Source organism: Lagopus muta, chromosome 9 (genome assembly GCF_023343835.1).
Source record: "Lagopus muta isolate bLagMut1 chromosome 9, bLagMut1 primary, whole genome shotgun sequence".
Taxonomy (NCBI): Eukaryota; Metazoa; Chordata; class Aves; order Galliformes; family Phasianidae; genus Lagopus; species Lagopus muta.
The window spans coordinates 4,665,286-4,688,247 of record NC_064441.1 but is presented as its reverse complement, the minus strand read 5'-3'; the positions used below and the strand labels follow the sequence as shown (position 1 = coordinate 4,688,247).

At 40.7% G+C, this 22,962-nt stretch overlaps 1 protein-coding gene across 3 annotated transcripts in view; it reads right to left on the bottom strand.

The window, feature by feature from the left end:
- Positions 1-3,006: 3,006 nt before the first annotated feature.
- FNDC3B (fibronectin type III domain containing 3B) overlaps positions 3,007-22,962 on the bottom strand; it is a 149,030-nt gene continuing 129,074 nt past the window's right edge. For all 3 annotated transcript variants that reach the window (XM_048954494.1, XM_048954497.1, XM_048954496.1), the window contains exons 24-26: positions 15,864-16,030; positions 12,680-12,807; positions 3,007-6,470 (exon numbers count right to left, since the gene is read on the bottom strand). In XM_048954494.1, coding sequence (XP_048810451.1) covers positions 6,159-6,470; positions 12,680-12,807; positions 15,864-16,030 — 607 coding nt within the window. In that variant the 3' untranslated portion in view covers positions 3,007-6,158. The remainder of the gene's footprint in view (positions 6,471-12,679; positions 12,808-15,863; positions 16,031-22,962) is intronic.

Below are 22,962 nucleotides of genomic sequence, written 5' to 3'. Positions count from 1 at the left end.
CGCCGGGGCAACTTTGGCACCATAAGATCAGATGTCAGGTGCCCCCAGAAGGGTACGTGATGTTCCTGTGGGATGAATATGCAGCTGCCTACCTCTAGGGTATGCTGCTCCTGGAACTCCATTGGAAAAACAAACAAACAAACAAATCAAAAGTCAACTGTTCAGCTTTTAAATAATATTTTCTACCTAGAACAGATACTGAAGTCACAGGACAGCCATGATGGCCAGCGCTTCCTAAGAGAAACAGCATTTCCCTGCTGTCCTCAGTCCTTTCTACAGACCTTCATTTTCCCAGCACCACCTCCCCCCAGTGCCTTTTCTGTCTGAAGGAGCACAGTTCTCTCCCCAACACAATTTTGGACCTGAATGTGGCTTTTGGGGTCTGCTTTACCTGCAGTGAAGGCGGGAGCATTGCAGGTGCTGGGCTGCTCAGGAGTGTGACAGCAGCACAGCCACTTGCAGCTGTGAGCTGTGTGTTGCACTGCTGCAAACTCTTTCCTGTAGGAACAAACTCTGCCAGCTCCAACTGAAAAAGAAAACCATATAGGGGCTTTACGAGTCAAAATTCTGCTGTATTCTCATGCCCTGTACATAAAGAACACACGTAGGAGATAAGTGGAGGCTAACTCATTAAACAGCTCAAATTTTAAGAGATTTTCCAGCACCACAGTTCATATCGCAACTTTGCAGATAAACAGAACAGATTTGGCTGCATCTTATTTATCGGCAACATCTTAAGCTGGTGATAAAATAGGTCAAAAGCACTTTACCAGAAAGGTCCATTCATTTTAGAAAAGTACCTTTGATGGAAGCGTCCACAGGCAGAAAATCATGTCCTATTGTATTGCTTGCCAAAAATAAGACGTTCTGGAAAAGCGGCACTTACATGTCAAATCTGGAGCTGCAAGATGCTCAGAACTGATGGAAGTTTCTATCACATGACATCGCCTAGGCACTATTTAGAGCTGCAGCTTCACCTGAATACCCTGAGAACCAGTGTGGGGCAACAGCTGGTGCCCCAAACCCACCACTGCACGGTGACATCGCTGTGCCATGCTGCCTGCCAGCTGGGCTGAAGCTTGCATGAAAATTCAGTCACACTTTTGTTTCATTCTCACTACAGAAAGGCATTGTGAAGCAAAGCTGTATGTCCAATGCGTATTTTGTTTTCATCCCTCTTGGGTACATCAACATTCCCCAGCAGGACTTGTAATAGTACAAGTGGAGTGAAAGCGGATGAAGAAAAAGACAAATGTAGTCCATCTCTTATTAACGAAGGTCTGCAGTTCAAACAACCACTTCCGCTTGCTGCAAAAGTTTTTGGTTGAGCCTTGGAACAACGGTAACAGCAGCACATGCCATGCACACCAGCATTACCAAGCACAACATGTATGTGCTGACACACTCAATAGCAAAGGCTTTTTGCTGCTCTCCATGCTCGCTTTGTTTCCTTCCTGGGGATGGAAATGACGATTTGGTGACGTGTGAATTCACCCTAAAACTCCTGCAAATTCTCACCCCAAATTAAGCTAATATTCACGATCACATGAGCATGCACGCTGCACCATCAATAGCACCTTGGGATTTATTTTTTTAATCAACTGGTGACAATGCAATCCATTTTTGTAAAATTCACTGTGCAGAAAGGGATGCAATTTTCTATTTTTGGCCGAGCGCTGCAGGTCTGAGCCCATGGCACAGCTGCCAGGAGGGAAGGAGGTGAGCAGCACAGTGCTTGTAGCAGGCCCTCCCTGAGCATCTCTGGCTTAATCCCAATATACCAACACCACTTCAGATAGTCGGCTCACGGCAGCAGTTCCTCTCACATATGAAGCCATTTGGTAGGAGGAGAGCTTGCAACCCTGGTGTAGGCGTATCACAGGAAGAAAAGGTACCTATCTGAGATATGGGTGAATGAGTGCAGTATTTGCACAGCATTAGGGCTGAATTTCTCCACTCCATTCACACGCTGATCCTCACAACGCTTCTGTTTGCTCTGGTTTATTTGCAGAGAATAACAGCTTTTGTATGACTGAAATTGAGAGAGATGAGCAAATGAAATCACCAAGAAATGACATCCATTGAGCACGCTGACCCAAGAAGCTATTTCTTTACTGTGCTAGTAAACCTAAAAATAGGTTTGATTGCATGCCATCCCACCCGTGCTGGCAATTAGTATAACAAACGTAGCTACTCCAACTAATCACAGCATATTCCCTGAACAACTGCAGATAGCCAGCTAACCTGCTGTGCCTGAAAACACCTTCTGAATCCTCCCGTTTGCTTTTTTATTTCGCCCAGGAAAGAATGTGTGCACTGAGAGTGCAGTTGTCAAGAGCAGAAACAGATGCAATCGGTTACAACTTATTAAATGCACTACCAGTAAAATGGCCTTTTCAAGGGATCTCAGCTGGCTGTGAAAATATTGAAACAAAACGTCCCTATCAATGTCCCTATCTTCCCCCTGCTTACCCGTGGTTCTCATTCCTGTGAAGAATAGGAGATGACATTTAAATCTTCACTCCAAGGCAGGTGAATATCGAGGACGGAGAATTTCAGTGAACCGTAATACATCACAAGTTCTGCAATCACTGTAATTCTAGAGAAAGATTCGTAGAGGAAATAGAACAAACGCTAATGCGCTCGCCAAGAATAAGGTACACAGCTAGATCAATTCTCTGTGGTGAGTAATTGAATTAATGTGTAATTGAGAAATTCTGGAATTCAAGTGTTTCGTTCCAAAGAGAGAACAAACCCAGGTACGTTTCATCATCGTTACGTTCTCAGACAAGCCATTCAAAAGCAGCAATAAAAGACCTCAGGAACTCATCTCAAAGAATAATTCCACCAAAACCTTTCCCATACAAACCAGAAGCATCCCAGGTTCAGTCTGAGGTTCCCAGCTCAGCGCTCGGCTGCAGTAACACTGCTGATGTAGCAGGAAGGTGCCAGGCATGGGCTGAAAGGGCTGCAAGCAGAAAGAAAACGCCTGGTAATATCAGAAAGAATTAAAACATTTATTGGGCATAAATATATTACATATACACTACAGATACAGTTAAGTCTTACATACATAGTGTAGTATTTGCAAAATCTATACATTAAAATTGATATGGCAGTTTTAATACAATGCATATGAAATAGTCTAAAATTTACAATACGAGAAAACTTATGATTATTTATTTTTTAAAGTCGAAAAGCTTGGAATGTATGTTCCCATAGTGAGGTAAAAACTTTTTATTTCTTTTCAATTTAAAGAACTGTGCAAGGATAAGGTTCATACACATTCAGTTAGGGCACTTCTCAATCGTGACGCTGAATACTGAACTACCGACGCCAACAAACAGGGTTAGAAAACATTTCAAGTTCATAAGGAAAAAGGCAGAACAATATAAAAACATCCCTCTCTGTCCTTAAGGGTTGCAAATATTTAGTGTTTCATTCCACCTTTCTTGTCTGTCCTTTCTTTGAGAGCAGAGAGCTCTCGGAGCCTGACGCAGTTGGCTCAGAACGGCAAACAGCCGCGTGGGGAAGCCAAGGCATCAGCAAACCGCAGGGATGGAAACCAAAACAGAAATGGTTTATGATCCACAATGCTTTTCTTTTTTCCTTTCTTTTTTTTGGTTATGAATCCCAGTCAGATCACTATGGCAGAAGATACAAGCTGAAACAATGCCTAATCCACCTCGTTAGGGGCTGTCCTACTCCTGGTGAACACCTCGGCCCAGGGCTGGGCTGGGCGCTGACGTGAGCATGACTGCAAGGGACCAAGACAGAAACACCTGAAGCCTCACCCATTGCTTTTCTCTGCACTTCTGCTCGCTGCTTTTACTGTCTTTATATTTCAAACTTCCCTCCCCCCCAAAAAAATCAATCAAATGATACAAAGTTTTTAAAAAATATATATTAAAGCAGTTTTCCTAAAAAACAAACAAAAAAAGGTGGCAGGTTTGGGTTTTGTAACAACGCTGCTGCAATAATGCTCCAAATATAAACATGAGAATCTACTCAAATGTCCGGGTTTCCAAACTAGCAGTCATCTCACTGCTTTAAAAAACACACTCTTTCCCCCTCCACTGAGAACAGCTCTATCTGCTTTGCTCACAAAACTACAGATGCAAGGTCACAAAGTTTCGTATCACAAATAAATTTAAATAAGATGTAAATAAATTTGACAAGCCATGACTTTGGCAAAATCAAAAAAATATATATATTTAGCTCAATGCCATTAGTTTGCAAGGCTAAATTAAACTAATTATAGTCAATAACAAAATACAGAACATTTCTAATATTTGCTACATCTAGAGAGGCACACAGAATAATTCATTGATCTTAGCACTTTCTTTCCAGAGATGATTATGTTTTTGGATACATGTAAACGTTTGAATCACTGATAATGGTTTATTTTTTTTGGCATTTAATGTACTAGATGCTCCCATCTTCAAAAATGCAAGAAAATGTAATAAGATTAATAATACTAGGAATGCTGCCAGGTAAAAAGTTGACCTAAAGAACAACAGTATAAAACAGACAAAAATATAACATGCTATAGGGGGCGGGGAGGGGAATTAGTACATAAGTACACTTTTATTTTTTTAATTTTTATTTTTACAATAAATAAAAGATTGCACTGTAATTGGTATTTAAAGTACTGTATGCAGTATATAGTATAAATAAACCTAAAACAAAAATAATGTTGTTTTTTTCCCCATTACTTTGGTTAAGGGAATATTATGCTAGTACAGGAATCTGAATCCTAGACAATGGAGACAGAGCACAAAATAGCTAGGACAAAAGCAAAACCAAGTAGCAAAAATATACAAAATCAATAGGCAGGGAAATACACTGTGTCTGTTGCACCCTTTTGGAATCTATATGCACCTCCAGCTCACTTATGTCCCTGAGGTACTCGCACAATGTTGACTTAATATAAATAACCCAATGACTCCAGAGTTAAAGATCTATCTTGGTGGATTAAGATGTGTGCCAGGGAAGAGGCAGGCAGGAGGGGGAACGCTGCTCGACGAGCAAGGACTTCACCTGTGCAGGACTCCAGTCCCAATTTTGCAATGTACCAAGTATTTCCATTAGCCCTGTGTTAAGAACAACGTAGGCACCTACGCAGGGGACTTAAAATAAACAGATTCCATTTCTGACACCCCCCAAAAAGTTCTATAAAATCAATACCCCTCCAAAAACAAAAAGATCAACTGACAGTGATGTTTGCTTAAGTTTAGTGTAAATCTCACCTAATTCAGTAGAGACAGTAAGCTATCACCAGCTCTAATTTAAATCAGACTGAAGGTAATAGAATAATATCTACTATTAGATTAGGAATAGTTACATACAGTGACAAACAGACAAGTTAAAGCAGCTTTTAAATAGCTGAACAAGGGAATAGCTAACTATTGCACAATGCCCTCTTACTTAAAATTACTGCAAGAAATCAAAACGGTAAAAAAAAGAATCTATAATGCTTATAATTTATATGCAGTTTGGTTACTTGATTTCTTAGGCAGGCAGTTTATAGTGTTGTAACTGTAAAAGTAACAGGTTTTTTAGACTGCAGAATACTGTTCCAATTTAAATCCACTAAACAGTTAAAATAACAATTCATTTTTTATCTTAAAAAAGTATGGGGCAAATGGAGTGAATAATTCATAGGCAACATTGCTAATACTGTTGAATGGAAACCTGGTACTGTTGACTAACGCTGTACTCTAATCTTACTGCTATACACGCTTGTGACTAATGTTTAGGAGAAGAAGAAGAAACAAAAAAAGTGACTTGGTTAAAATTTCCTAAGTAATAAGATACAATAAGAGACTTGTGTAAGAACTTCAGTGAAAAAAATACAACAAACCAAACCATGATGACAAGGCAAATTGGTGACAGTTTCGAAACCGTGAAGAGAACAATCTTGCTTTTAGTATCTGGTTTGCTTGTTTCTCCAGTTTGACCACTTCCTAGTTTTGAATTTCAAAAAGGTGCATCAAAACACTGATTTATCTTTCTTCAAGCTACAACTGTAAAAACAAGAGAAGTATATAAAATGTATGGTAGAACAAAAGGATTTCAAAAAGGAATATCTGAATAAATGTGTGGATTATAATGCGTAGCATTAGTTAAATTTGTATCTCAAACTTCCATTGAATTCTCTACTTCATAAAGAAGTATTGTAATATACAGGCGAATATAATTGACAAACTTGCAAAGCCAAGTACAATGAGGGCTGCAAACTGTTCATCAGTAGCAATCATGCTCTTTATCTTCGGATCATCTATGCTTCCCATTTCTCCCGCGAGCATGATCTCATTTTGCTGAAGCATGAAGGCAACGGATGGGCTGAAAGGTCCACTAAGTTCCTGTGAGGTATCTGAGCACCGGCGGCACACACAGACGCGAAAGCGATAGTCCGTGTTGACTTGAAGGCCTGAGATTTGGAATGTGGTCTCATCTCCCTTGTACACCTACAAGACACAACAGTTGCATGTAAAAAGCGGAACGAACGCCACTCTTTTTTTGTTGTTCATAGCATAAGGACAACTTTCAGAAGCACCCTGTGAAATATTTGTTGAGTGAAGAATGAGGGTAAATAACTCACTCTCATAGGACTCTGAAAGGATTGTGCATTCCACACAAAGCCACAAGTTGCGACAAGAGCGGAACGCAGCAAGGATTTGGGCAAGGAAGACAGGTCAGGTCTGGCAGGGCCATAAAGGAAGGAAGGCTCTCCTCCCCCAGGTCGAGGCAGGCTTCGAAAACACAGCAGCCTGTAGAGGCTGAGAGCAGAGGTGTCTCCATACGCAGTGCTCAGCAGACTGAGCACACTCGAGGGTAGGCAAGACTTCAGACAAAATGCCGCACACAAGAGGTGCACATCTCTCATGGGGGTGATAAGCAGCACAAATGTATCTCTGCACTGTTAAGACGTGACTACAAGCCCAACACGTTTAAGGCATGAGAACCATATTTAGCCCCAGGAAGAAAAAAAACTGCAAACTAAGGTTATTGCAAGACATTCACTGCACAGTCAGGAAATCAGAAACAAGTATTATTTTAATGTACGTCCCTCACACTTCTCTCAAGAGTCAGTGATTATGCCAGAAATTGCACTTTCAGAATTCTGGAAATAATAACATCTTAGTAAGATATATAAAGCTCCTCTTGGTTGCATTGCATTTGGTTCTTCAATAACCCAAATCAGCCATGTGTTTTATGCTAATTGAATGGAGGTAACATATGACTCACAGCATGAGTCACAATATGAGAAAGAGAAATAACTGAACAGCTAAGAGACGTTCTGAGACTTAAATGGAAAGAGACCACTGGAAACATTTATGAACTCTGAAAACAAACAACCAGTCAACAATTTATGTAAGGCAGGGCTGTTGAAATAAAAAGCAACGTGTCACAGAGTGTTTGTACCTCCTGGAAAAGAAACCTGAACTTCGGATGCATGTTCCTTTGCTCATTTATCTCCTCACAGTGGGAGGAGAGGAGAGAGCATCTCTGCCTCCTGAGAGTAAGAGCTCTGGCTGAGAGCAGTGGAAGCAGCAAAATTAAAGCTGAGCAGACACATCACTTCCTGGGTGTTGCCCCAGAGAAAGGAGAAAAAAAAAAATCCAAATAGCGGACTATTAGCCCAGCTGAACACCACCTAAAGAACGCAACCTCCCTGCCTGTTCTTACCACTGAGACTCATCTCTCAGTCAGGAAGTCAGTCTGATTGCTTAAGAAGTAACAGCACAGAAGATGAAGGTTTTCCTTTCATTCATTTTCTCCCTTCCAAAACTTCCCCACTTTTTCCAAGTACAGTTTGAATGACAGTGACTGAGTTTTCAGACTAAGCACCACTCTGCTAACACTGCTGCCTTGGAACATCTGCTCATCTTTGCAAAGCCACTGAAAAGCAAGCTATTAAGTTACAGTAACACATCACAGATAAAAACAATTACCAGCCCACAGACTTAAGGTGAAGTTTGAAGCACCTGCTTGCAAAGAAGGTCCTCTCACCAAGACATTCCCTGCATCTATTTTCCAACTGCAATGCCACTTCCAGTAGCACTGGTTGTGGTAACTGTCCTCCATCTGCTCCATCATCAATGTCACACCTTGTAAAGACCAGCTAGGATTCTTCTACTTCAGGGAATCATCTCACTCCCATCTCTTCACACTCTGAGACGTCGTAACCCAAAGCATCCATCCTACATCACAGCAGTAAGCAGTGTATATTACTGGGTGCTGTTATCATCCATTTCAAAATGGATCCCCATGGAAGCACTACAGGCCTTTGCCACAAATTAATTCCTCTGCCACCAACATCACCACTTCTAAAACAAACCAAAAGTAAAATCCAAATTGTTTTAATAGAAAATTAACCACCCAAGCTTCATAAATTACATTTCACTGATACTTAGAGATGGGAAACATCTTTGTACTGAGAACACTTCACCAGTGTTTCTTGTTCTGCTGGGTGGTGAGCACCGGTGTAACTGGAAGTGGCTATGGGTAGCTAATCTAAAACCTGTATCTTCAATACAGCCTAATAGAGGTGGCCATTCAAGTCATCCAGACAGCAGCTCTTTGAAAAAAGCCAGACAGTCCAGTGAGAGAACAGTGCACCTTTAAAGAAAGTCTGAATAGCAGTGAAAAGTACATTGAATACGAGTGAATACTCCATGATGATAAAGACAAAACATTTTCTGTGCTACAGCCAGGAAGGTGGTGGCAATTGCTCTGCTGTCAGTGCTTTGGGGGCTATTTGGCACCAGAGGAGCTTTGTCCCTTCTCAGCAACAGGGAAACAATATTTGGGCTTAAATACCACCCACTTCTGAGAGCAGCCTGAGCCCTTCACAGCTGGCTGCAGGAGCATCCTGAGTGCCCCGTGGCAGCAGCCACTGCCTGCTGTGCTGCCTGCTCAGTTTGCCTGCCTTGGTTTCTGCAGGAGCATAGGAAGCCAAGGCAGGATGCCCTCAGCACAAAGTGCACCCTTGGCTGTAAGCAGCTACACTCTGAACAGACTTTAAATGCACAACAGAAGAAAAAGTGATAACTGCATGTAAAGCTTTTGAACTTGCTCAACAAACATTAAACCAAATTCAACTGTATAAAGAAGGATATATATTTTTAAATGTAGCACATTATGTTTTGGTAGCCAACAAGTTAAAGAACCCATCCAATTTATCACTTTTACTCCTAGAAATAGCTTTTCTGTTTAGGCACCTGAGAATATAATAAAAACATGATGAGCTTTTTGGCTTGCTCCCTGAGTGAAAATATCATCACAAGTAATGAACTGCTGCCAAAGCCCCTTTTGGCATTTGATACTACTGATCAAAACAGACAGCTCAGAGAATCCCTGCAGGCAAGTATTTCTCAGTTTCACAGATGTCATTATATAATTCCCAAAAGCTTCAATCTTTTCTCAACAATAAAAAAATGTCAGCCACAACTGCTCTATAAACAATGCACTGGAAAGCATAAGCTCCTCCCAGCCCCTCACACTGACTCAAGGTTACATCCATGCAAAGCTGGAGACAATTCTGACACGATGGAATGCTAAGTTCTAACTGAATAAGCTCTGTCAGGTAGAACTGCATGAGACAAAACACAAATCTCAGCCCGCAGCTCCTGGAGTTTGCAGTGGTTTCCTTCCTCAGTTGTAAACAAGGAAGATCTGATTTCCTAAAAGGAACTGTAATGCCCTATGGCTTTGCTATATGATGCATCCAAACAGATAAAGAATACAAATACACAAAAAGGAACATACTACTCAGGAAACAGGGAAAGGAATATTTACTTTTTTAACACGCTTTTTTGGTAACCAAATTACTATCTGTTTAGCTCCTGCACATCAAATTCTTCAGACAGCACCCAGTAGAGATACATTTGCAATGCGCTTTCCCAGAAGAAGGCAGGGATTTCTGCAGCCTCAAGCCAAAAGAAATGGCATTCAGGCGCTTTGATATAACCCTCCCAGGTCAAATGGTGGAGGAAGTGTGGGCTGTGGGATGCAGGGAGCTCCATGGGGCTACAGGTGGAGGAGGCAGCTCAGGGGAGATGATCTAGAGAGAAACTGTAGCCGTACCCGAAAAGCAGTGGCTGGTGCTGCAGCAGGGAAAGTGAAATTGCTTTAGCATTTCTTACTTTATATGTGAACGAAAGTAATTATTTTATGTAATGTGAATGCATTTCTACAATACGAATGAAGCACAAGTACAATACAACGAGTTCCTCCTACGTGTTCTTAGATCTCTCAAGAGCATCCATTCTGTAAATGGAATATAAAAGAATATTGCATTTTGCATTTTCTGAAGGGCTTTTGAGCAAAAAATGGATCAAGATCAGTAGCATAAAATTATTCCACAAACAGTAACTGAGTGTCTGAACTGTGCAACTTGGGTGATGGATTGTGTGAGCTTCCTTACTGAGTCCAATAGACTTCATGGTCAACACCATTCCACTGTGTGCTCATTTGTTCTCCAAACAGTCAGGAGATACAGTCATGTTTTCAAATGTCAGACACAACTGCCATGAAGAAGTCCCAGCTCAGTTTTCTCAATGACAGAATCTTTCTTTTCCAAACTTACTGGAATGAAAAGACTCAAATCCACTATGTCAAACATATTCTTGTCAATAAAACACAATCACATTAGTTTAAAATACATAAGAACAGTATGAATGCAAAGCCAGTACTGCAAGAGGCATATTGACATTTTCCTACTATGTCTGTTGAAATAACAACATCTTTGTGAAATTTCCTGGGGGAGAAATGCAGATATATATATATATATATATATATATATATATATATGTATGTACGTATCTCAAACATTCTCCCATCTCATAACAAAAAATAGATTCATATATATCATCATCTTGATTTCTGTTTTGCACAGTCACTGTTACAGATGGTAATGCTTTGGAGTTCAATTAGTTTGTTCTACTCCAGGAGATACCTGCATATGAACTCACACTCATAAGCTTTCACTCATTACAATGCTGAAACAACAATTAGTGCTTTGAGATAAAATGAAGACTGCTTTTTTCCAACTATTAGCTAGCTATACTGGGGAGCAGACACAGAGATGTGGCTCCATGGGCTTTTAACACATCTCTCTAGTTAAATCCTCTTAAAGTCTTGCCTTAAGTGGTTGCCTTGAAATTGCCACAAATAAAGTGATCTGACTATTGACAGGATTACACACTTGTAACACTGAAAAAGCTTTGTGTTCATTAGCTGAAATGCTTCAATTTGGGGGTAATTTCTGAAGTGAACTTCTATTCTGCAAAACTCTTCTCATCGACATTTGATCTGATGTAAAACACATCACAGAACAAAAGCCACAACTGTGCCCTGGAGGATGAATGAAAGTGAAAGAAATTGAGGATGAGCAACCCTAAACATGAAACGAAGTGCTGCACAGCTGCTGAACAGCCTGTCGAGTTCATGTATTTTATATACTCATACCACCATTTCTTGACTGCAAAGATTAAACCACCATCTAACTTAAAAGAACATGAAGCCATGCTCAATTCTCCCCAAGGATGGCCAGAACATATTAAGCACTGTAGCTTCCTAAAGCTGCACACAGAGACTGGATGTTGAGGCTATTCTGTCAATTGAGCAAGAACAGAATGGGTCCATGTAATCCAATTACCATGGACATTAAGAAGCCATCACAGTGAACACAGGTCATATTACCTACACAGAGATGATAATATTTCCCCCCAGATTAACAGGTTTATGAATCTTTAGCACTCACATGAATTACCTTGCATTTATGCTTGTGTTATTTTAGATAATCCATTAATTTGCAGTAATACTCAAAGACAGACTGAAGAGAAGTAAAGGTATAGTTGCAAAGAAACTGACACCCTACTTATACTTCTAAGAATTCAATTAAGGCTTAATATATCTTATTCCCTCATTTGGTCACATGAATCCATATAACAATGAAAGAAAGGACGGGGAGAAGACAAGGCACAGATGAAGTGCACTGCAAATAACAAAGCTAGAGGTGTGAGAGGTGAAATAAAAGATTTAGTTATGAATGAGTTCCATTTCAGATGTGCTGGGGACACGACCATTTGTGATCTCTAATCAGTACAGACAACTGAAGGAGGAACCATATTTCAGGTACAGTAAAGCCCACAACCCCTGTGGGGCACCAGATACACAGTTGTCACACACTCCTGCATCTAAGCTCTAGACAGCAACACGATGGCTGAACAAACCAATTTAAAGTTGTCTACCTGAGTGAAATCTGTGATAAAAGGTCTTGAAGGCTCCCCTGAAAATCCAGGAATGGATCTAGTGGATCAGGCAGATAATCCACCTGGTTCATCTCCTCTTTGGAGAGCCAGCACCAACCAGTTCAGAAGCAAACATGGATGGACAGAATGGTACTTTCTAAAGGTGAGCTCAGTTGGAAATAGTAACCAACTCTGGAGAGAGCATAAATCACTCCATTGAAATAACAATGTTCTGTATATTCCCCTGGGGTGAAAACAACCTACTACAGCTCTTGATTTTGACTCAGTCTTTACCAAAGTTCACCTGACGCATCACCATGGGGTGTAATTCAATACAGGAGAAAGAAACAACACAGAATGTTCCAAAACATTTCCATTATATAACCAATTGAGCACTATAATCGAGACCACTTTCCTACCTGCTTATATTCAGATTCTCTTCCAACCAGCACTTGCAGAACGTAACCAACAGGATCGCCCTTCATGGGTGGGACCAGTTCCCAGGTAATTTCACAGGCATTTCCTTCCAACTGCGTTACCCGAGGAGCTACAATAAAAATGAATATGCTAGCATTTAATATAAAGACTGCATTGAAATGTCACTTCTATTTAATAAAACACTTATGAAATAAGAACTTCAAAAGAGAATTTCAGGACATCACAGGGTTTAATAGCACAATCTGTATCATATTTATGTAACCAATAATTAAATTACCATCACAAGGAGATAAAACTGGGACTGGATTTATAAGTCTCTCAAAAGTCCAATTTATTTCAGGACAGTCTTGCCTGATTTAAGCTGGATTCTTGTAGAACAGTAACACTGAGACAGAAAATTGAATGAAATTCAGAGGTGATTAACACGATCCTAATAAATTTACCGTAAAATGAAAGTGAGACGATTGAGGTACCTCTCATCTGTCAGTCATGAACCCCTTAAAAGGGGGAGTGAATGTGATGAAAATTTTGAACGTTTAAGGTCTAATCACAATGACAGGCACTGAACTTTCCAAAGCAGAAGCCAACTCACAAATTACATTGGCATTAATAAAAGCAGCAATTTCACAAAGTTCTGAGCAAACACTGCAGCAGAGGAGATGGTCTGCACATTCCTCCCATGCTCTAAGGCAGCTGGCTACATGTCGTTGAAAGAACACTGTACCAAACATTTCATTCAGGAAAAATGAGAGGAGAAATGTCAGTAGAGAAGTTAAATAATCCATATTAGAAATTAATTCAAGCAAAAGTACAAGGATTTGTTAAATGCTTAGACTCGCATCTAATACCAAGCCTGGAACTGAGATGATCAGACCTGGTATTCTTATAGTGCTTAGACTAGAAGTCTAAGAAACTCCATTTGTCATCTGATAAAATGCCCTCCCTGTAAATGGATCTCTTGATAGCTGAAAGCAACAAGATGTCATATGATGCCTGACAGCATGCTAACAGGTGAGCTGAGCATGTTTATGTATTCAAATCAGCATCTGCCAGTGGAAGGCATCAAAACAACCACAACAGCCATCAGGCTCTGCCACTGTGCTCAAAAGCACATGACCAAAACGTGAAACTGGGAGAAACCTGGTGCTAAACACTTCACCACGTGGTTAATGAGTGCACGTGCAAGGACATGAGCTTGTTAAAGGAGATACAGATTCCCAAGCCATGAAAACACACAACAAGAGACTCTATCAAGGAAACAACTGATGCTGCGGCTGCATATATTACACGAATTTTAGACTAATTTGCCACCACCCAAGAGGAACACATGAATCATACGCAGGCCCAGATACAATCAATATCCATTTGCTTCTCTCCGTACATCTGCTGGTGTTGAGAGATTGTTAATAGATGCCTCCATCTCAGCTGACAACAACATTCTCAATTATTTTCCTTTTTCCTTCCACTCTGTTACGTGCAGATTTTTCTCTGACACACAACTGTCATTATTTTAGGGTCAACTGAGTAATTAGGACATTTTACAGGAAGACAAACATCTGCTTCCGATAGATGGAGAATGAAGTTCACGACAAACATTTCTTTGAATAGCTCCAAACATGGGAGGGAATCAACATAATTCTGTCAGCTGGCTGCCTCAACAGACCTCCTCTTCCCATAGCATCACTTTTATTATTATTATTTTTTTTTTACAGTAGTATTCCCTAACACAGCTTTTGTTGTTCCACTTTTCTCTGTTACAGTCAGTGTTTTGTCATGTACCCGTGGTCCCATCCCACATACAGCCCAGTACTGTGCTCTATCCTAATGGCTTGACATTCAGACCTCAGTATGAATCACGTTTAACAGGGACTCAGTGCTCAGGCAGGCAAGAAGTCCACGGAACAAAATCTTAAGTGAGATCTGAACTTACCCAAATGGATTTCTGTCCATCAGAATGGCAATGTGATTGCAGCACTTGCCTGTGCTACCTTTACCCAGTTGGTGCAGCTATGAGTGATGGCAGCAGTAACTTAGGCTCAGCATGTGCTACAGTCAGCCTGCTTCATCCTGCACATGCTTTCTTTGTTGGGTGGTATGGCTTACATCAGGACAATTGTGCAAGAGAGTGGATCAGCACAATCCACCATGGTGTAGGTGTAATTTACAACTGAACACCAAACAGATACAGCTATCTTCTTCCAGAAACACGTGCCAAAAGGCAAGAGAAAAAAGCAAGCTGTATTCGAAGGTGGGATCCTCACATATGCTGACTTCTGCAAGCCAGTTTCCTGATGCACTCCCTGCACTTGAGGGCACTGTCCTTCCTGAGAGCAACTCAGAGCAGCCAGCCCAGGGACCAGAGAATTACACCCTGGCAGTGTTTTTCCCACTCTAAATCTTGAATGGCGTCAAAAATCACCAAAGCCAGATTTCAAATAGAATGGAACAAATGATACCTCTCTGGCAGACTAAGCAGTGTTATTTCTCACAGGAAGCAGTACTGCTTGACATATGAGTGCAAGCACACAGAAAAAGAAGGTCAGCACAGCATCTGATTTCAGCTTATCTGACAACAAACACATCAAATCCACTCCCTTCATAATATTTCTTCTTGGAAGAAGAAACAGAACTACTCAGGGCAGAATTCACACATTATAAAACTTTATTTAATTAGCCCTTTTCTTCTTCTAGCAGAACACACGCTAAGCGCGATAACGAATCTGATGTTTTATCCATGAGAAATACTGTTATTAATTTTATAAATTAAAGGAAAAATAAACTCTGAACTGCATAGCTGATCATCACCTACACAACTTGAAACAGCACGCAGCTTTACTAACACTGAGGTTGTATGTACACACGCATACTGCAGTGTTATTTCCCCCTCATGAAGCGTTCCAGTAATTCAAAGCAATCCTCTGGAAAACTCAGCAGCAGCATTTTAACAGTTGCTGTATAACAACACTGGTAGGTGTAACATTTATGTTGTTTACATGAGCATTATGGTGATAACTTTGCTTCCCACTATCGTGTAATTTAACTATTCACAGACACATAGAAGCAACACTCACCATTCTTTTGCATGACTGCCTACCTATGTTAATATTTACAAACTGACTGCACTTACCTTACTTAAGAAGTTCTGTAAGTAAGAATACTACATACCTTTGATCGCAGGTGGGACTGACTTAGTTGTGCAGAAGGTACATATTTCTGAGAAAGGTCCCTCCCCAGCATCATTGACAGCCTGTATTCTAAATGAGTAACAGGTGGACTCTGTCAGCCTTTGTATCTTGTATGTATGACTTGGTCCCCTGTAAATCGGAATAAACCTGGAAACAATGAAAATGGGAATACAGAATTACACGGCTGTGGCAGAAACATATAAGTTTATTACATTTATCAGTTCAACGCAAACATGTTGTGAAAACTGGCACAACATGCTTTGCAATGCATTGAAAACATTGTCCCTTCTGCAACTAATACTTACCTTGCAAATTGATTACATGAATTATCCAAAAACACTTCTATTGATGCACTTCTGCTCCCTAGTAATCAAAATGGGTTAAACTCATGTTCTGCTACAATGCACTGAGTGTGCTGCTAGTACAAAAGTATGTTTAGAACAGGATTAATTTGAGATCCACACTAAGATCCACAGTTGAGATCCTACTCCCATGTATGCCATCTTAATCCAGAGTAACAATTTAAATCAGAGCATAAGGGCTGTATTTAATGTATTACACACTCCTCAGCTTTAAGGGCTTTATAGCCTGCAGACAGCCCAACAGTGGAGACAGAAGAAGATTCAGAGAGCACACATTGTGGAATATGAGCGAAAAGGAAGAGAGAAGAGAAAGCATGGTTACAGGGAGGGGGAGATGCAGGATGGAAAGAAGATGGGGTTGAGTGGGGGATGCCTGTAATGACACAGGTCTGCTTGAAAGCACGCTGAGAAGAAGGAAAAGACATGACTCAAGGAAGTGACTCCCAGAATACTCCCACTGACAAGACCAAATGCCAGCACACACAATCACATCCAACAATATTATGCAGGGAAAAAAAATCAACTGAAAGAAAAAAAGAAAAAAAGTTCAGCTTGCAAGAGAAAATCCAACTTTATATTCAATCGCTCTGCTCAAATAAAGGCTTTTCAGTAATGGCCGTGAGTTAGCCAGCAATTTCTAAGTGAGATGCTGACCCCACAGGTGCTGAGCAGAACGGGGACGAGGGTGAATAAAAGGCAGCACTCATCACTTGGCCTCAGCTGGTTCTTCCTGGGGACAGTTCTGAATCTGGAGAACACAGCGTCACCCACACAGGGTAACACACAGCTTTTGATGACTTAATACACTTATTCAAATACCTTAACTATTTCAGCTGATTTGAAATCCCCAGGAAGCCAACAAAGTGTTTATGACCTCCCGATCCAGATGCTTAGCTTTACTCTGGGTAATAACTGCTGATCCCTCTGGCTTTGTGTGAGATACAAGGCACAGCCAATCTGAGTATTTCAAAGAAAAACTGGGTCTGCCATTAGCTCTCAGGGGCAGAAATCAATTCAGATTACATTATGATTGAAACCCACACAAGAACAAACAGAGATCAAAAGTCGTCTGTAATAAAAGAAACGTTCAGGTAATTTAAATTGCTGAGAATGTACTTCAAAGACTGATGTGACTTACTACCTTCAGCAAGTCCTAGAGAGCCCCTCACCCTGATTAAAAATCAAAGAGCTGTGCTCACGAGCTCTTAAGAACACATTTAAAGTTGAATTCTAAAGATAAACTTTTCCCAACCTTAGGCTTATGCAGCTTTACGCTTGTTATCCTGTGATAACCTTTTTGAGGTTCACACGAGCAGCACTGGAAAGTTGCACTCTGCACTCAGGTCAGGTTTCTTGGGGTTCTCTGCATGATGAACAAGTCCTTTATTTAGGCCAGCAGTACTTAGGGGCAGCAGAGAGCCTGACCAAAGGGCAGTAGCAAAAAACCAGCAATGCAGTGTTTTAGATAACTGCTCTTTCTGTAACCAATTGTGGAACTAGGTAAGCATAGGAGGCTAAACATACTTCACCAGCTAACAGTTCTGCACAGCCTGGACTTATAATGCACTTGCAAGGCACACAGGCAAGGTTTCATAACACTGACAAAGTGATCTGGCAAAGTTCTTCTGCTCCTCGTGTCATTTGGGGATTGGAATAATATTCCCATCCAGTTTCCATCTCTATTTCTTTTTACTTCCATCTCTCTATCTCAAGAACTGCTTGTAATGAAAGCAAAAAGCATTAGAGAAAATCTTGCATCCACATTCAGCACACAGGACTGCTTTGAAAGCATACTTAAATCTCTGAGATTCAATCACCTTTGAAGAAAGATGGCTTCCCATTTTGGAAGAAGAAAGGCTGATTAATGAGTCAATCAAACTTATTTGCTGTTAGGCTTTACCCTGACAACAACATCTGAAGAATGCAAATCATGAAGAAATACAATGCAGATGAAACATTTTAACTTTAAAATACCTTATATGTAAATATAAAACAATAACAGTATTTTTCTCATGACCAACACAGGTACTTTATACTTCTCCAGTTAGTTCTGTTATTTAATAAAATACTACAGTTTCCATTTGATGGAGATAGATATAGAACTGGAACAACACATACTCCATGTTGTCACTACTGCAATGCCTGGATAAATTAAGAATTATATAAAGACAACAATTTGTCCATATGATTGCAAGTTCATATTATTGCAAGTTGATTTTTTAAATCTAAAGATACCTTTAAATACACTTTTAGAGTTCCATATACCTTTGCCTTCTTGCCAAGTCTGGCATGGCTCAATGTGCTTCATACAAGACCTGTTCCACACCTTTTCTTAAGAGAAGCCAGCTTGGAGCTCATCTGCAAGGAGTTCATGTCTTGTACACAGACAGGGCTGAAAGGTGAACTGGGTTTGAGAACTGACAAAGCAAGGAGCCTTGTACTGGATTCATTCCCTAGCTGCTCCAACACTTTGTCAAAGCAGTTGTACTGGCAAAAATGTGGGGACAGTATGGGAATACCAGAGATTGAAACAACCCAAAAGCATTCCTATTCCCATATAGAAATGTTCTTAAAGAAATACTTTGCACTTTGGATCCTATCTTTTTGACACTCTTTCCTTTCAAGAGAGAAACAAAAGCAAAACATACTTGAGTGCATCTCAGACAAGACACTGTCATTCCCTAACCCCTGCCTGCCCAGACCATCCATGTGAATCCCCATGCATGCTGATAGCACCTATTCATTTTTGTTTCTAAACGGCTTGCCCAGCCCAATTTGAAAGGCAATGGGCTGCACATTTTACTCTGATATGTCGTCTCTGAGAAAAGACTACCTGTGTGTGCCTGTGCTTTCAACGTAGTTTTGTTGATGTTGTTTGTTTAATATGTATTTATAATATGTATTAGTATGTTTTTTTTTTTAAATTAAAGTGAACCTGTAGGGTCAGGCTTTAATATGAGGCAATGTTGCCTCTCCTCCCCACTTAGGTAGCAGATGAAAATCATCTTGAGGGAGCACGACATCCCCCAGAGAATCTCACTCCCACTTGAGCGATCCCAATTCTCTCTCCCAGACATTCTCATGTCAGTCACGGATTATTCATTTACTTACACAGCCTGGAAAAGAGAGAACACAATGTCCTAGAATGATTATTTGGGAGACACCACTGCTGTTAGTTTTTCATCAATATCTTCTTATTCACCATGAAGATCTTCTTGGAAATGTTTTACATGTCAGAGCGTTTTTGTTTCCTCCACTTCAGCCACTTTCAGTCAAGCAGAGGATTATGAACATTCTTGCTGCTCTACCTTCATTCATTAGCATTCAGCACATTTTAATCAGCAGGTTACCTTTCAGAGCCTCTCACTTTGTGTATATTTTAGTAACACAATTGTCTTTGCAACAATTTAATTTGAAAGCAAATGCAGGACAGACAGAAATCTGAAGCCTGGAACAAGGGCTACAAGAGAATGATTCTTTCTGCCTCCCGCAGCACTGAAGTGATCAGACACACTTTTGTGTTGGGAGATCATTAATCCACCGCAGGCCTGATCCAGTGACCTGAGGCTTTTGTGCAGTGTACCTGGGCAGCTGCACAGTTAGAAAGCAAAGCCCATGAATTTCACCAATCAACACAACTTTTAGTGTTGTTATTGCACTGTGCCTGTTATCTGCACAATTATAGCCCCCTCTGACTTTTTTTTAATGGATTGTTCCTCTATTTTCTCTAAAGAACATTATCAAGCACTCACTGATTTATGCCATTTCTTCCCCAGCTAGCAGTTCCCTACACTATGCAGCAGCACCCTGGAAAGCAAAGCTTCAAAACAAAAATATGTAATTCACCCCCAACACAGGGAACGCTCCATTCTAAAGCCAAATAAAGCTGGGCAGCCCCACTGCTGGCACAGCCCCACCGCTGGCACAGCCCCACCGCTGGCACAGCCCCACCGCTGGCACAGCCCCACCGCTGGCACAGCCCTGGGCACCCTTCCTTGAGGATGGACTGGGCATGCTGGACCCTCTGATCTGAAGATGTGTTTTCTAGAAGATATCTGTAGGAAACCTTATCACATAAGCTTGTTCGTGACAACGTTTAGAAACCCACCTCCTCACAACAGCAGCCATGTAGCTTCTGTTTACAGGCATAACAACAGGAGATGATGTTTCTTTGCTCGTACTTAGAAAAGCAAAACTAACTGAAGAAGAAAAAGGCAGAACAAGAAGTGCTAGCAGTTAAGTAGAGAGAGTTTTGTTTTCTTTGCCTAATTACTTAGTGTGTCTAGCCTGTGGGTAAGGAGCACCTGCAGCCTGAAATTGATTTTTAGTTTGCTTCTCCTAGATCAGCCTTTCATCTGCTACTGAATTTGAGCACGTAGCCCATATTTACCATGGCCACCTGTCAGACCTCCAGAATTATGGAGAAAGGAGATGCCTTGACATACAGAAGCTCCCACCTAGCATGAAAAACTAATTTTTTAGAAGGATGAGTTACCATCTTTTCCCTTGAAATTCATGCTGCTGAGGGCAGCTGGAATTTACAGCCCACCACGTTGTACAAGCAGCATACAGAGAGCATGGGAAGCCTGAACTAAAGCCCCAGGATTGCACTCTTCCCAATAGATTACCAGAGAGGAGAACCCTACAGGCATTCTGTGTTTGCTTCCCGTTTTTGTTCCCTTTTGGACTGGCACATCACAAAGAAGACAACTGAACACTTTGAAAATCAACTTCAAGGATAAGCAAGAGATGGAGAAAAAGTTGATTCCTGAGGGAAAAAATAAGCAACAGTAACATCTCAACAGTGCCTGGGCACATTCAGGAGGAATGGACGGCAGATCAGCCAAGTGCTCAATGTGATTCTTGCGTGCAATCACACTGGAGGCCAAGGAACAGATTGACAGGACAATACTGAGCACACTGCAATGTGAATTTATAGCATTTCAGTGAAGGATTTGGGAGAAGTTACAGAGAGCATCCAGCTGCCTGCCAAAAGTCAAGAAGAACCAGATGACTAAAGCAGCTACTGATACTATAGTTTACAATGGCAGTGTGTTAAAAACTAACAGAAGATAAACAGGAGTGAGCTTAATAAAGCTAAAACTAAAACAGAACAAAACACCAATCAAGCAGTAGCAAATTAATGCTCCTATAGCCACACACATCTTTATCTCTCTTGTGCAGCATTACAGTCTGCTTTAGTAATATGGCAGCATCTAACAGTTTCCATGAACCTTAAAATGAATCTCATTCAGCACAGCATGTTCAGAGCCATCCACAGCCGTGACAGCCTCAGCCATTTGGTTTGGCAAAGCTTGCTAAGGGAGCAAGGCATCCTGTCTGCTTTACAGCTTCAGCAAAACAAAGCTGGCACCTACAGATGGAGAGGTGGCCCAAACACTCCTCCCTGTAAGCACAGCCCCATGACCACTCTGGGTACTAAACCAGTCATTACTGTGCCTCACAGAATTCCCACCAAATTCCCACCAAACTGTTCTTTCAACAAACTTACTGAAAGGCATCCTGCTCTGTGTCTCGTTAGGATTCATAAGATCACATAACATATCCCAACCATTTAACACATTTTTCTTACACTCCGCTGTCTCAAAAAGTGATCACTATTTTTTTTTTTAAGAACTGCATGCCCTTAAATGGAAAATTCCTATAAATTAACAAAGCATTTTAGATTAATATATGTACATAAACCAAATTTCACATGTTACAAAAGGGTAATATGACTACTATCATACACTAACCAGTGATACATGGTCACAACTCGCTTATGCAGCAAACAGCCATAACAAAAGTAATTACAGTGCAGAAGACCAGCAAATACCATCTAACAATCCACTTACAAAAGACAACTTATGAAGAATAGACAATGATCCTTCACTGATATCTTAAAAGAATATCTTCAAGTTGCCTCTTACCCAACCATCCAGTGATTCTCTTAAACTATAATTGCCCATTATTTCTTTATATGCCTGCACACACAGGAAAATCACTGAACTAATCTCAAATGCAAGATAACATCTATCTAAAAGAAACACAAGCAATGCATTGAATGACCCACATCTAACATAGTTGCCCATTCCCTCTTTCAGACTAGACATCGCAAGTGTTTTAAGACACTAAGTGGTATAGTTACTTGTAGAACAACTAAAGACTAATTAGCAGTACAGAAAAAAATATTCAAAAAGCATTACTCTTAATTGGGTTCATTTGTTTCACTTGGAGAAGAAAACAGTGCGACTTGATTAAGGTGATTTTCTTGATGTTACAACAGTTAGGAATGCTGGTTTATCTAAAAAACACTGAAATTTTATCATCCTCTTTACATAAAGGTCAACTGCTTTCAATTAACGTTCCCATGTGTTGTGCTTTCTAGAAACAGACTTTTCATCTCCAATTAATGCTACACGTAATTGAAAGGGCAAGAGAGATTAATTTGATCTGCCTGGATGTCACACACCAAGGCGCTAGCGGCAGATAAGGCAGGTGCATTTCTGACACGTGCCTCTTTTCAAGGCCCGACATTAATCGGCGCCAGGAGATTTCTAAGTATTTCATTTCATAGCTCTTGCAATCAATGAGACCTTCAGTTTGCAATAACTGGCCTGTGTCCTCATTACAGCAAGGGAAAGCTAAAAACAATTCTTAATGACCAAGACACACTCAAGAGCACTGGCTGGCGATCAGTGCTCAGAAACAGAAGAG